The 14,072-nt window shown below is 35.0% G+C and overlaps 2 protein-coding genes across 2 annotated transcripts; one reads left to right on the forward strand and one right to left on the reverse strand.

The window, feature by feature from the left end:
* Positions 1 to 846: 846 nt before the first annotated feature.
* On the forward strand, positions 847 to 2,000 carry LOC139900034 (23.6 kDa heat shock protein, mitochondrial-like). The gene is made up of 2 exons (XM_071882846.1): positions 847 to 1,027; positions 1,561 to 2,000. The coding sequence occupies exons 1-2, from the start codon at positions 847 to 849 to the stop codon at positions 1,998 to 2,000; spliced, it is 621 nt and encodes a 206-aa protein (XP_071738947.1).
* A 6,701-nt stretch (positions 2,001 to 8,701) lies between these two features.
* On the reverse strand, positions 8,702 to 13,860 carry LOC139896208 (T-complex protein 1 subunit eta-like). Its single transcript, XM_071878801.1, has 15 exons — positions 13,727 to 13,860; positions 13,567 to 13,643; positions 13,181 to 13,441; positions 12,939 to 13,064; positions 12,638 to 12,841; positions 11,167 to 11,336; positions 10,962 to 11,097; positions 10,699 to 10,815; positions 10,492 to 10,611; positions 10,123 to 10,221; positions 9,933 to 10,022; positions 9,528 to 9,615; positions 9,228 to 9,316; positions 9,068 to 9,142; positions 8,702 to 8,815 (listed from the first exon to the last, which is right to left on the reverse strand). The coding sequence occupies exons 2-15, from the start codon at positions 13,579 to 13,581 to the stop codon at positions 8,720 to 8,722; spliced, it is 1,686 nt and encodes a 561-aa protein (XP_071734902.1). The 5' UTR covers positions 13,582 to 13,643; positions 13,727 to 13,860; the 3' UTR covers positions 8,702 to 8,719.
* Positions 13,861 to 14,072: the final 212 nt, after the last annotated feature.

The following is a 14,072-nucleotide window of genomic DNA, read 5'->3' on the forward strand; positions in this document are numbered from 1 at the left end:
GTGGGTTGGGCCACGAACTTATTGGGTTGTGACAATAAGCCATTGAATTTACTAGTTATATTCATTGGATTATTTTTTTAAGTTTTGATTTACATTGTCGTGCCTATTTTTTTTTTACCAAAACTCAATTGACCAAAAATTTTAACTCATTTAACCTAAATTTGAAAGTATTAGTCTAAATTGTCAGATATAAGTAAAACATACTAATTACATTGTATATTAAATTATCAAATTATATAATGACTTATAACGGCACGTAACCCTATTACTCATCATAATAATAAAGATTTTTTTAATGACAACTCTAGAGGTTGTCATTACGATTTAAAATTATGCACAAAATGATGGTACATAGGTGGTTAATTTCATGGAGTGGTTGAAGTTTATTAATATACAAGTAATTCTAACATGTTTTAATTTTTTAATGATAATTTTAAAGATTATCATTAGAAAAAATGAAAAATTATAGTAATAATCATGCATATTAAATCAGAACTCATACATGATACATTTCGAATTCAAAGCAAATCTACCCGAAGAAAGCCCAGTTTATTTAAAAGCAATCATAACTCATTTATTAAGAGTCCATTAAATTAATGAGCTTCCTTAAAGTCAATTTCGTTAGAAACGAAACTAGGGCTTCGTTAGAAAGCCCATTTATGAGCTATCCTGAAAGCCCATTTCGTTAGAAATCAAACTAGGGCTTCGTTTGTCCTTCGTTGTTCAATACGACAAAGTGATCCTATTTTAGTTTTTGATCATCCGATTTGTTCACGTTAATTGTGTGTGTAATTGTAAAAAAAAAAAAAAAAAAAAAAAAAAAAAAAGTTACAGCAGCATTCAATTATGTTTAAGTTTGTTGCTCGTTCGCGTGTTCTAAATCATGCAGTGACGACCTGCAGCAGATCTATTGTTATGCCGGCGTTCTCTGCATCGTCATCATCATCTGTGACGTCTCAGTTTGTTAACACAACAAGCTTTCGCCTCTATACTACTGGCGATGAGCCACATGAGCGCCATGTTCCTGGTACAAAGCTCATTTCTACAGATAATTTTATACTCATATTTTTAAGTAATCATCATCCACTGAGTTATAATCATCATCATTTGTATCTATCTATCAATTGACTTTTTGACTCTTAACTTGTATAAACAGCCGGATGGTATTTGATGCTAAATTTGTTTAACAAAATTCTACTTTGGTGATGATTTAGGTTTTTTGATGCTAAGTTTGTTTAACAAATTTCTACTTTGATGATTTAGATTATCTTATGCTAAATTTGTTTAACTAGATTCTACTTTGATGATTTAGGCTATTTGTTGCTAAATTTGTTTAACAAAATTATACTTTGATGATTTAGGTTATTTGATGCTAAATTTGTTTAACAAAATTATACCTTGATGATTTAGGTTATCTTATGCTAAATTTGTTTAACAAAATTCTACTTTGATGATTTAGGTTATTTGATGCTAAATTAGTTTAACAAAATTCTACTTTGATGATTTAGGTTATTTGATGCTAAAATTGTTTAACAAAATTCTACTTTGATGATGATTTAGGTTTGTTTGATCGATTATCAATGTATCGAAGGCTAAGACGTGGCTTAAAGAGGACTTATAATCCTTCGAATGTGCAGCTTGTTTGTCCAGACAAAACAAGGGAAGATGATGACGGTCTCTACATCACCATTCCTTTGAATCGAGTGAAGCCTGAGGATTTGAAGGTGACTGTTGATCATGGCGCTGTGTTCATCCAAGGAACGCTTAAATCCACAGTGAAAAATGTTGATGACGGCAGGGAAATCGATAAGTATGTTTGCTGGGTTGATGTGCCAGATATCGATTTGCAAGATAAGATCTTCAAGATTAGGGATATCAAGGCTGAGTATAATCCCTATCGTGCACTGTTGAAGTTAACAATTCCTAAGCTCAAAGAAGAAGATTTGTTGTTTGATGTCAATTTCAAGACTAATCATGATAAGAACTCCTGTTTGGACTAAAGATTATCGACATTTTGTTGTTGTAGGATGTCCTGTTTGGAACTAGGATTATCTAAAGAAACTTTTGTGTATTCTTCTGAAAACTGATATTTTCCTAATCTAATGGTTTACGGTACTTATTTGTTTGTGCCTTTTAATTAAGCCTTGCTCGCTTTACTTTAGTCCTACTATACATGGCTCTTGAAATCTTATACTGTACTATTTTGACTACAAGGGATTGGATTGGCTGAATATTGATTTTAGGCAAATTTTTATGCAAGAAGAATAGCAGCTCAATTCATCATAATAGTATAGTGAAGTCTGCTGATGTTTTAAGATACTACCAAAATAAGAGGTTCGTGAGTGCCTTTATAAATTAGGTTCCACACAAGTTTTTAAGTTTTGTATCAGGTTAATTGTAGGAGATAAAGTTAAGTGAAGCCAAAACCGAATGCTGTGAAATATCACACATACCGAATGTTGTCTTTAGCATTTGAAACATCACACATATGGAATGTTGTGAAGCCAATTAGCAGTGTCAAATTGAAAACTTAAATCTAACTAATGTATAAAATCTGAAAAATACACACAGATAAATGCAATGCAGATACAAAATGATAAACAAATAAACACAGTTAAAATTTGAGCTTGATGTCTCTTAATTATGTCCTGGACATCTTTTAACCATCAGCATATGTAGTCAATGCTTTTGATATGAATGTCGGTCTAGCTCAAATTGTTTTAGAAAAAATTTTGAACATCTGAAAGAGAAGAAAAAATGAGCGGGCCTCTGGTTTGGGGTTAAGATCTCTCAGTTATGAGAGTGGGGTCGTGGATTTAACGCGGCCTCGGATAGAGGTCACAAAGTCAAATGGTAGGAACTATGGTACCAAGTACAATTCTTTGCTATACAAGAGACCATGGTAAAGAGTCCCTCAAATCACTTCAAATGAGATATTGAAACACTATATGTTTAAGGCACTTCAAGTTAGTGTCCACACAGCCTACAAGTTTACTTAAAGGGTCACACAATGTATGTTAATCAAACATCAGAAGCATTTACAATGGTGCCCCAATATCACGAATGACCAATTCTCTAATGACCCAACTGCACTAATGTAATGAAGCTTGGCTAGCCAATTCTCACTAAATATGGCTGGAAGTTTGGAAGTGTAGCATCGAAGTTCGAGTAATTATGGTAGCATTTTTTGGCTTATGTAACAAGTTGCCTCCAATTTTTTGGTAGACTATTTTTTTTCATTGGCAAGGGACAGCCTTGTGCAATTGTATTGTACTCTTTTTTTTTTTTTTTTTTTTGAACATTGATTGGGATCACCCGAGGGGGACTAAACCACCCGTTGCGATCATCTCCCGTTTCGACTATGCCGATGCAGCGATAATAACCCCGCCCCATCGCTGCCCGGGAGAAAACCTTGAAACCGATCCAAGGGCACGGCCAAGTAAAAACCCCCTCCCCTTTACCCTCACCACCAAAACGATATGGGAAATGTGACATGGGTGGATACTTCATGGCAGGGATGAAATTGTATTGTACTCTTTGTTTGGTTTTCATCTAACTGATGAAAATCTTATTAATTTGATTCTGTATTTTCGCTAAAAAAAAAAGATAAAAATTCAGCATCACTCATACTTTCCTGTAAATGCCAATTCGAACATGTATCAGTGACAGACTACTAAACATGATGAAAAAAAGCGAAAAAACAATATATCCTGAAAAATCATGGTTGAGCACTCTGCACATACCCCAAACAGTGAGTGTGATATCATGGTTATCATATATAAGTGTATATACATATTCAATAGACAAAATAAAGTATTGAAAGTTGTACCTTGTTTATAGCTTCGACCATGGTGTTTAGCTCAAAAGATAAGGTGGAAATTGGTAGAAAAGAATTTGATTCCTCAACAAAAGAAAGCTTTTTGCTGTTGTTGGTATTGCCGATTAGCCTTAACTATGATTGACATCTATCTAATATGCTCGAATAGTATAATGTAAAAAGTTAGTGATAGATTCAATATAAATCTAACGCTCAATGAGCAACTAAAAGATGAGCAATTCATTTTATTTTTTCTGTAGTATATATTTTGTAAATCTACACAAAGTCGTCTTCTGGCAATGAATATTCACACTACAACAATGTATGCCTGTCAAATCAAACTCATAGTCTAAAAAATGGGTTCACTGGATCTTAATATTAGGGTCCAACAGGGTCTCAATTTATAAAGGATAAGATATCTTGTGGGTCCAAAATTGAACTACTTACATCACAAGGAAAAAGTGACGGGTCCAACGGGACCTATGTTCGGGTCTAATGGGTCCTACGTTTTTTATGCCCGTGTTCACCACAAGATTTCGGCGCGCGTTTTCATTGCCCGTGTTCGGCGCGCGTTTTTGGAGCTAGTTTTTCGTAGCGCGTTTTTCGAAGGCTGTTTTCGGGGCGGTTTTTGCAGGGCGTTTTCAACGCCCGTTTTCGCACGCATTTTCGGCACGAATTTTTCGCAGCGCGTTTTTGGCGGGCGTTTTTTGGCGCGCGTTTTAAGCGCGGTTTTTGCATGGCGTTTTCGTCGAATGTTTTCAACGTGCGTTTTCTAAAAAAATATTCATTTGAATCCATAAATTAAGTTGAGATCCAATGAATCAATGAGAGCGCGACATGTGGCGTGAAAATCACATGTAATTGGAAAAAAAAATTCAGAAAATTTTTTTTTTGGAAAAAAATTTCAAAATTTTTTTTAATTTTTTTGGTTTTGGCATTGCGAATCCGAAAACTTCAATTGGGAATGCGAGTCTGAAAATGAAAACGGAAATCGGAAACATAAAAAAAAAAAATTCAAAAATTTTTTTTTTTTCGAAAAACAATTTTAAAAAAATTTTTTGTTTCCGAAAAAAAATTTCAATCAAATTTTTTTTTTCCGATTTTTAAAAAAAAAAAATTTAAAAAAAAAAAAATTTTAAATTTTTTTTTTTAATTTTTTTTTCCCGCATTGCGAATCCGAAAACTTCATTTGGGAAAGCGAGTCTGAAAATGAAAACGGAAATCGGAATCATAAAAAAAAAAATTATGAAAAAGGGTCTTGACCCGACCCAACCCGGGGGAAAATGGGTCTCGACTATAGGTGCACAAAAACCGGATCCGGACCGGATCCGGATTTAAAAAAACCGGACAAAAAAAATCCAGATTTTTCCGGATCCAGTTCCGGTTCCGGATCCGGTTCTCGGGGTCGGTTTTTTTTCGGATTTTTTTTCGGAATCGGATTTTTTTCGGATCTCGACCGGATTTTTTTCGGACTAAGATCTTTGTCGGATTTTGTTTTTTACCGGTTATATTTTTACCGGTTCGATTTTTATAACTTTTGAACAACAATAATATAATCAATATAAACAAAATATATAACGCTACAACAATTATAAATAATACAACAACATTTTTATTCAAATGATTAACCACTAAAGATAATATAAATAACAATAACAATACATTTATTTGAACGATACAAGTTACAACTATAAGTATACAAAAGTTAATACATTATTCGAGCTTCGGCATGGCCATCACCCGATAATGTATTACGAGCAAAGTATATTGAGCTTCGGCATTGCCATCACCCATTATACATTACTCGACTACTCGTCTTGCCTTCGTCGTTCGAAATAGTCTTCACTTGCTTCAAATTCGGGGTCATCAACCGCAAATGTTCGTTGGTAATTTGCAATATATTCTTCCATGTTAATGGGATCATATTCACCTTCCTCCACTTCGGTCTCGGTATTTCCTTCGGATGATGAAGGTGATAATCCCGCTTCTATTTCTTCCATCTCTATAAAATCTTCAACGTCATTATCTAACGGACATTCTAATGACGTTTGATCTTGTATCCTATCTACCCCGTCCAAATAATCCTTCAAACATACGCATACTTCCACGGCTTGGGGGGTAAGTCTTGACCTTCTTTCCGAAATAATTCGACCGCTAAGAGAAAAAGCCGATTCGGAAGCTACGGTTGAGGCTTGAACGGCTAATAAGTCACGAACCATAGCGGATAATATTGGATAGGTGTCTTCTTTTGTTTTCCACCAAGCCAAAACATCAAAGTTGTGAAATTGTTCGGGATTCATGTTTAGTGCAAAGTTTCCAATTTTGTAATTTCCCAACTCGCTTGTGGGTGCCGATGTTCGGGCACGTTTTGAAGCGTCTTCACGTAATTGGTTAAAAAGAGTAATATTAAGGTCTCGGGCCCTTCGAGAAGATGATCCGCTCTCAAATTGGTCAACAATTGGGTTTGATTGTCGACCATAAGTTGTTGCATAAATTGAAAATAATTGCTCAAAGGTGTTATTAAATGCGAATATTTGGTTGTTTATATAGTTGGGTTCGGCGTCTTCGGGACCATGAATACAATCCAAATTTTGATATATTGTTGTCATCAAAAGTTCCACCCCACTAAAATTGATTTTCGGGTCAACAGCGGCCGCAAATAAAAAAACTTTGGGTATTGTTCCAAAATATTTTTTTAGTTTTTTTCTTATGTGAAAAACGGTTTGTCTAAAAATACGATTATTTGAGTTCGCAAATTCGTTAATTTTTTCCGTCATTATATAAAGTTGTTGTAAAACTAGTGAGCTAGTTGGGTAATAAACACCCGAAACTTTTGTCGTTGCCTCTCTAAAAACTTGTAAAAAATTTGTTAATGCTTCCAAGTCATCCCATTCGTCGTTATCAATCGGTTCGGAATATCCCTTTCTAATTAGTCTATTATTAAAACCGATTAAAGTTTCTTTTTGTCGTAATATATTTTCAAACATAAGACAAGTAGAATTCCACCTAGTATTATTATCAAAATAAGGACCTAACCAAGTGCCATTACAATTTTTAACAAAATTTTTATAGTTTTTATGTCGTTCGTTGCTCGTACGATATATCGTTACTAATAATTTTCTAAATTTATCTTTTAACGAACTACAATAAGTTAAACAATCTTGAACGGCCAAGTTTATAATATGAGCAACACAACGTGTATGTATAAACGCACAATTTAAAACCGGTTGCATTCGTATTTTTAACATATCCATGGCACTAGTATTATTAGAAGCATTATCTAGCGAAATAGTAAAAACTTTATCGATTAAATTATATTCAGTCAAAGTGTCTTGTATAATTTTTCTTAAATTATTACCATTATGCGGATAAGCAAATAATTTAAAAGCGATAGTCCGTTTCATTAATAACCACGAATCGGGATGGAACCAATGAGCGGTAACGGCTAAATAAGAATTTGCCGTTCCGTGTGGTGCGGTCCAAACATCACAAGTTATAGAAACTTTATGTTTATATGTTCGAAAACCTTCAATTATATCATTTTTAGCTTTTTTCCATAATTTAAAAGCGTCACGTCTAAGAGTAGTACGACTTACATTGTCATATCGCGGTTGTAGTCGGTTGCGAATTAGCTCCGTAAGCTTTGGATTGTCGAAGTGGTTGAAAGGAAGCCCTTGTTGAATGACAAACCTTGCCAAATCTTGACGAAGAGCTTCTTGATCGTATACAAAAATCGAACCATCCCGACCAAGTGTAGGTTGTGTCGGGTCTTGAGCGGCCCCCGAACAACTTTTTACAAGATGTTTTCTTAAAGTAGAGTTACCCGAAACACCTAGGAACTTACCACATCTCTTGCAACGAGCTTTTTCTTGATTATCGGTCATCACGCACAAGTCGAAATTAGCCCAAACGTCGCCTTTACGACTCGTATTTTTGATCGTACGAACATCGTTGTTGGTATAACGTTGTGAAGATTGGGCAACGGAAGCGGCATCGGAAGTGGATGCTTGTGAGTTATCCATTATAGGATTAGTAAGTAGAGTTTAGTGAGTTATTATAGTGTAATTATAGAGTTTTTTGAGATTTAGAGAGAATAGAGAGAATTAGATGGTGTGTTTTCAACCAAAACCCAATACCATCTATTTATACTACACTTGAAGGGGTAAAATGGTCAAAAAAAGTTCAAAAAACTGCAAAAAAAACGCTCCAAACGGCTAGTTTTTTTTTTGATTTTCGAACAGCAAAAAAATCCGGACAGGATCCGGTTTTCAAAAATCCGGATAAAATCCGGTTTTTATCCGGTATTTATCCGGTTCTGGGGCAACGGCTAGATCCGGTCGGATCCGGATCGGATCCAGGAACCGGATCCGGTTCTGACAGGATCCGGATCTGACAAGATCCGGTTTCGGATTTTTTTTCGGATTTTTTTCGGATCCGGTTTTTTTGTTCACCTGTAGTCTCGACCCAACCCGACCCGCTCTTGACCCGACCCGTTGGACCCGTTCAAAATTTCTGACCCGTTTAGACCCGGACTCGTTCAAACACAAACCCGTTCGACCCGACCCAAACCCAACCCGACCCGATTGCCAGGTGTACAACAATGGAATTATACAACCTAAAAAGGATTGGTCGATTCAACATCTATAAAAACAAAAAGAAACACATGAACATAGTAACACTAAATGATACTCAACTTTAAAGTTAGCCTATAAATCCCCAGCTATGAAACTCAAGTTCCACACATAATCCATCAACACAAAAAGTACTAGTAAACAAACTAGTTGGAAATTAAGAAATCATCACACAAAAACCAAAATTACTTCAACTCGCAACAGAGATTACATGTCCCATGCTAATGCCTGCGCTCGAGTTTAAACATGATATACCAAAAACATAACATGTTTAACGTCTACGCATCCCTCTTCCACGTCCACCGCGCATGCCGCCGCCACCACGTCCTCTACCCATACCAGCAGCGTCTCCCTGTGCACTCTCCGACTGCAATGCAAACAAAGACACACATCAGCAAACCAGTATCAAGTGTTCATCCTAGATGTGTTTTAATATAAGACAACCATATAAGATCGCCTAAAGTCTATTTTTTATGGACACGACCTCCAAAATCGTTTTGCTTGCAGATTTCAGTTTTTAAACTAATAATGCTTTTCTGTGATCATAATGAACACATTACTTAATTATAAATAAAAGAAAAGATTACAAAAAATGAAAAGAAAACAAAAGGAACGGTACCTTGGGGTTCTTCACTGTTTCATCAACGCTTAAGATAAGGCATGCTGCCTCAGTTGCAGCGTTTATAGCATTAATCTGAAGTAAAGATTAAGTAAGCAACCTTCCTAAACGCTTAAACAAAGAATTGACACATAAACAAGATACAAGTAATGACCATTACCTTTACCACTGCTGGCTCCCACACAAAGTTGGCAAAGGAATCACAAATTCCACCTGTGTTGATATCTACTCCATAAAGAGCACCTTCACCTGTTTATAAAAAAATATTACAATGTAATTCAGATCCCATGACCAAAATCATGTATATGGTATTCATGTTGTTGTTGGCTGAATAGATCTAATATTCAGATCAAAGGACTCTATAGGTATAGTGCAAAATAAAACATGGTAAAAGTGAGGTAGTTCAAAATGAAAATTAAGAAACAAAAGATGATTATAAAAGATAATGCAAAAGACCAACCAGATGGAAGTGCATGTTTTTGCCTCAGTTTGTTAAGTACATCAGTTGCATCAAATCCAGCATTGTCGCAAAGTTGTCGTGGAATAACCTGTTCACATATCCAGTCATTAACATATTATAAACCATCAATTCTATAAAAGAAAAGAATTACAGATGCACTCGTATATGACAGACAGATGATGAGAACAAATGAAACACAGGCCAAAGACTTTATAAAGGCAACATAGATGCATACATTAAAATAAAGTTTTTGTTGGTTTAAGGTACAGTTAAGTAGTTAGCTAGAACTAGAGAATGCACAATGATAAGACCATAGACAATACATGGAATTATATCGTTGTAAGGTGATATAATCCACCTCCAAAAACAATAAATGTTACAGTTTATGCAACTAAAGAAACGTACCTCGAGTGCTTTAGCGAAAGCATTGATAAATAGCTGGGACTTTCCAGCTATATTACGTGCATGTTGCCACAGGTACCGGCTTATCTCCATCTGCCGTTAAAAATACGTTAATAATGACGTGATAAACACCAGTGAGTTGGAATGTTAGATACTTAGATACAGTAGTTAACAAGATAAGAAACAAACGTACATCTATCGCACCACCACCAGCAACGACTGTCGAATTCTTCATGGCCCTCCTCACAATCATGATGGCATCATGTAAACTCCGCTCAGCTTCTTCAATAAACTATTACAATTACAATTAAGTTGGTAACATATCAATGATGATATCCAATGGGTCCAGAAATGAATACACAAGAAACAAGAGTTTTACAAATTAAAAGAAATCATAATTATTTAAGCGGATGCAAGTCATAATTGAGTGTAATGTTCATCAATGTATTATTTTAGACAGAATACATCCAAAAGTTTCAATCTGTATCTTTGCTTTACAAAAAAGGACCTTTTGATCAAGTACAAAAATATATGAAAAAAGCAAAATGGTTTAAAAGAAAACCTGATCAGCTCCACCTCGAAGAACAATAGTAGCAGTCTGGCCTGAAGGACATCCACTAAATATGTTGAATCTTTCATTTCCAACTTGCTTTTCTTCAAATACCTCACATGACCCAAGAACCTTTTCCATGTACAAAAAATGATATATATATTTCAGATAAGTAAAGCATAATACAACAGTAAAAACCATTTGACGTCAAAAGATAACCTCGTCTATAACATTGTTGACTGATGTCTGCACGGTACCCCCAGTTGCAGCTGCAACACGATGCAGATCATCTTCAGCAACTCGCCCGGCACAAAAGATATCTCGGTCAGCAAAATACTGATGACATAAAAACCAGCCAAGTCAAACGTTTAAACCTTCTAGATGCTATTTATAGCAGAGCAGTTTGTCAACACATTGTTTATTAAATAGTTTAGTTCCACTTGCAGAAACAAAACAATGTTCAAAAACAAAAAGTCCCTCACCTGTGTTGCCAAATCACCAATTGCCAGACGCGACAAAACAATTTTGGCGCCACTTTTTACACACTTATACAACTTATCATATATGATATTCCATTCTGCATCAACTATCGATTGATATTGCAATGGATCCGAAAGTCTGTTAACAGAAAATGTATATGTCAGAAGTGATTAGAGAGCTACATAAAAAATATAATAAACAATCCACCTTATCTCAGCATTTTCTTTTTCTGATTTTAGTTCCAATTCGATGTTCAACAGCAGAAGCTTTGGATTCAAAAACTTTTTGGGTTGCTGCTCAAACCCAGCATATGAAAAGGTCTTCTTGAATGCAACACCATTCACAAGAAATGAGTCCCGCATCGTACCACCAGGAACCTACAAAATCAAACTCGAATTATCAATTGTAGATGCATAAACAGAAGATGTCCATTACAAATCAAACAAATAACCATGCCTAAACAGTTCAGATAAGTACTGTTGTTGTTGTTGCTGCTGCTAAAATATCCACATTAAAAAATGTTCAGCTTACTAATATTATTTACACGTATTAATTTCAAACTTAGTAGTCCCTTCTATCTTTTTAAGGGCTTCAGCAAAGTTCCTCAGCTTGACAAAAAACTTCCATTGCTATTTTATAAGTATGCATTTCACTTGCTGAAAAGCAAACTAGTTTTTGATGTTATGCTCTTTCATAACAACAGGTGTAATTGAGGTGGCATACTCTAAGATCATAATTATGATTCCCATGTTACAAACACAATTATGAAATTTGAGTTATCAAAACTCCATCCAATAGAGAACTCAATATCATATCAGAAGATTACTAGGTAACTAGCGAATGTGCATATGATTTTTTTTTATATATTTCTAGTGTTCAGCAAAAGAGTAAGTTCAACACATGAATACCAGTCAAGTCATATGAACAAAGTATATCATGAGTCATGTGAATGGAATAGCTGTCCCTACAATTAGTGGTCCATCTGCATAAAACCATTTATTATGAAAATTCCACACCTAATAATTAATCTACTGAAACTTCTATCAGATCAATACAAAATATAACCCTTTCTTGAAGTTTAAAACATTATCAGTTCTGTAGTCTGAAAATTCTAGAGCTATATGTTTGTTTATCGTATAGGTTTGTGACAAATGCTAACAAGGAGCCTAAATTACCTTAAACTTCCAACTGGAAATTTAGTACAATGCATGCTGAATGTTCTATGCCTAGAAACAAAATAAATAAAATGTGATCCACTCATCAATCTTGAATCTTCTGAACTTTCTTAACCTACCAACTCAATATCACAAAGTACAGAGCAAACTTACTCTAAGTGGAAGAAGTAAAGCCCACACACAATTCAGGAACATCACATTGATATTCTACTTATGTGTTTAAATCCACATTCAAAACATGCACACACACTCAAAACGACAGATCTCAATCCTTAAAGAAAAACTTGAGCTCCGCAATAACATATAAGCACGTCGCATAACCATCTATATCTCTCAACCATACACCATATGTAATTGCATTAAGTTAAAGAAGATCTACAATGTGATCTTAATTCTCATACTTAACCATCATCAAATAAACACTATCAGACTTCAACAACCGATTTTAAAAGGTAAATTAGCAAAATTTTGTGCATCTAAAGTCCAGGGTTAAGCATGCATACCTTCTTTATTCCAATCATGTTCAATCTATCATCATTTCCAATTGCAACGACAGCGTCCACAACCATAGTTGCGAAAAAATCTTTCTCGCCTCCAATAAGCTTTGATGACAATGTTGTGGCAGCACATTTAGCTAACAAGCTTCTTTTTTCATCTAAACTTTTTCCCTCTATGCTTACAGCTAATTCTTTAACCTTCTCAACTGCCTGTCTCACAATTTAAATGAACAAACCAGACAGAAATCAAAACTTAATAACTATTTCATATGTGTTATAAGATACAGAGAGCTTTCACAAATTCTACCATAAATGAAGCGGTTCTAAAGCTTCTTATCAGATTTTGAGGATGAACACCATCTTCAATGAATGGCTTGGCTTCTCTCAAAAACTCACCAGCAAGAAGAACAACAGTAGTGGTTCCATCACCAACCTGCAACACATACAATAAACATATAACCATACATTTACTTTATATAGCAAATTCAATTAATCTAAACAAGCTGCGAATTGATGAGCAACTTATGCTATAGTGTAGTATTTACCTACCTCTGAATCTTGTGACCTGGCGATATCAACAAGAATCTTGGCAGCAGGATGAACGATATCAAGCAATTTCATGATTGTAGCACCATCATTCGAGATCGTAGTGTTACCCTTATCATCATGAATCAATTTATCCATACCTCTAGGACCTAGGGTTGTTCGGACTACATCGGCTACAGCCATACAAGCATTAATGTTGCTCACTAACTGAGGCTTCCCTTGTGATGTGTCTGTACCTTCTTTAAGCAGTATGATCTGAGGTTGCTGTTGTATTTGCACAAAATTATAGATTGACACATTACATTAGTGATAAAATCAATAAGGATAACATCTACACGAACATACACACTGAAATTGTGAAATGGAAATAGAAATGAAAGAGTGATTACCATCATAGATGCCATTGCGAGGTTGCGCTAGGGTTTTAATTTGGTGTTATTGCTACGTAGTGTGGTTTTAGTAAAACCTAAATCAGAAATCGGAATAAATAGATTAAAATTATAAGAATAATATAAACAGAACAAATGTTAAGAGTAAGTATAAATGAACCTGATGATGTTCGGATCGACCGAGTGATTGTGACGTAGGGTTTGGAGATGGAAGGTTTAATGGAAGTCCAAGAGTAAACACGGCACAGGAGATGGAGGTAGGGTTTTTGGCGATGGAAGACTGGAGCAGATTCTACTAGGGTTTTAAATGGAAGTGCGAGGTTTAGCCGCGAGCGACTGACGAGAAAAAGTCAAGGGTATTTTGGTCCAAGTAATGTGGTTATGATTTTAATTTTATTGATTGATATTGATTGATTTTGATTCATGTTATAATTCATAATTCATAATTCAGTAGGCTTATAACTACCTTTAGTAAGTAGTATCTAATTAAAGAATAATAGAAAGGA

The sequence above is a fragment of the Rutidosis leptorrhynchoides genome, chromosome 3 (genome assembly GCF_046630445.1).
Source record: "Rutidosis leptorrhynchoides isolate AG116_Rl617_1_P2 chromosome 3, CSIRO_AGI_Rlap_v1, whole genome shotgun sequence".
Taxonomy (NCBI): Eukaryota; Viridiplantae; Streptophyta; class Magnoliopsida; order Asterales; family Asteraceae; genus Rutidosis; species Rutidosis leptorrhynchoides.

Coding starts and splice junctions, on each gene's coding strand:
- LOC139900034 (XM_071882846.1), top strand. CDS start 847: ATGTTTAAGTTTGTTGCTCGTTCGCGTGTTCTAAATCATGCAGTGACG. Junction 1,028..1,560: donor ACATGAGCGCCATGTTCCTG/GTACAAAGCTCA, acceptor ATGATGATTTAG/GTTTGTTTGATCGATTATCA.
- LOC139896208 (XM_071878801.1), bottom strand. Junction 12,842..12,938: donor TTAGAACCGCTTCATTTATG/GTAGAATTTGTG, acceptor ATTGTGAGACAG/GCAGTTGAGAAGGTTAAAGA. Junction 10,222..10,491: donor TTCGAGGTGGAGCTGATCAG/GTTTTCTTTTAA, acceptor TAATTGTAATAG/TTTATTGAAGAAGCTGAGCG.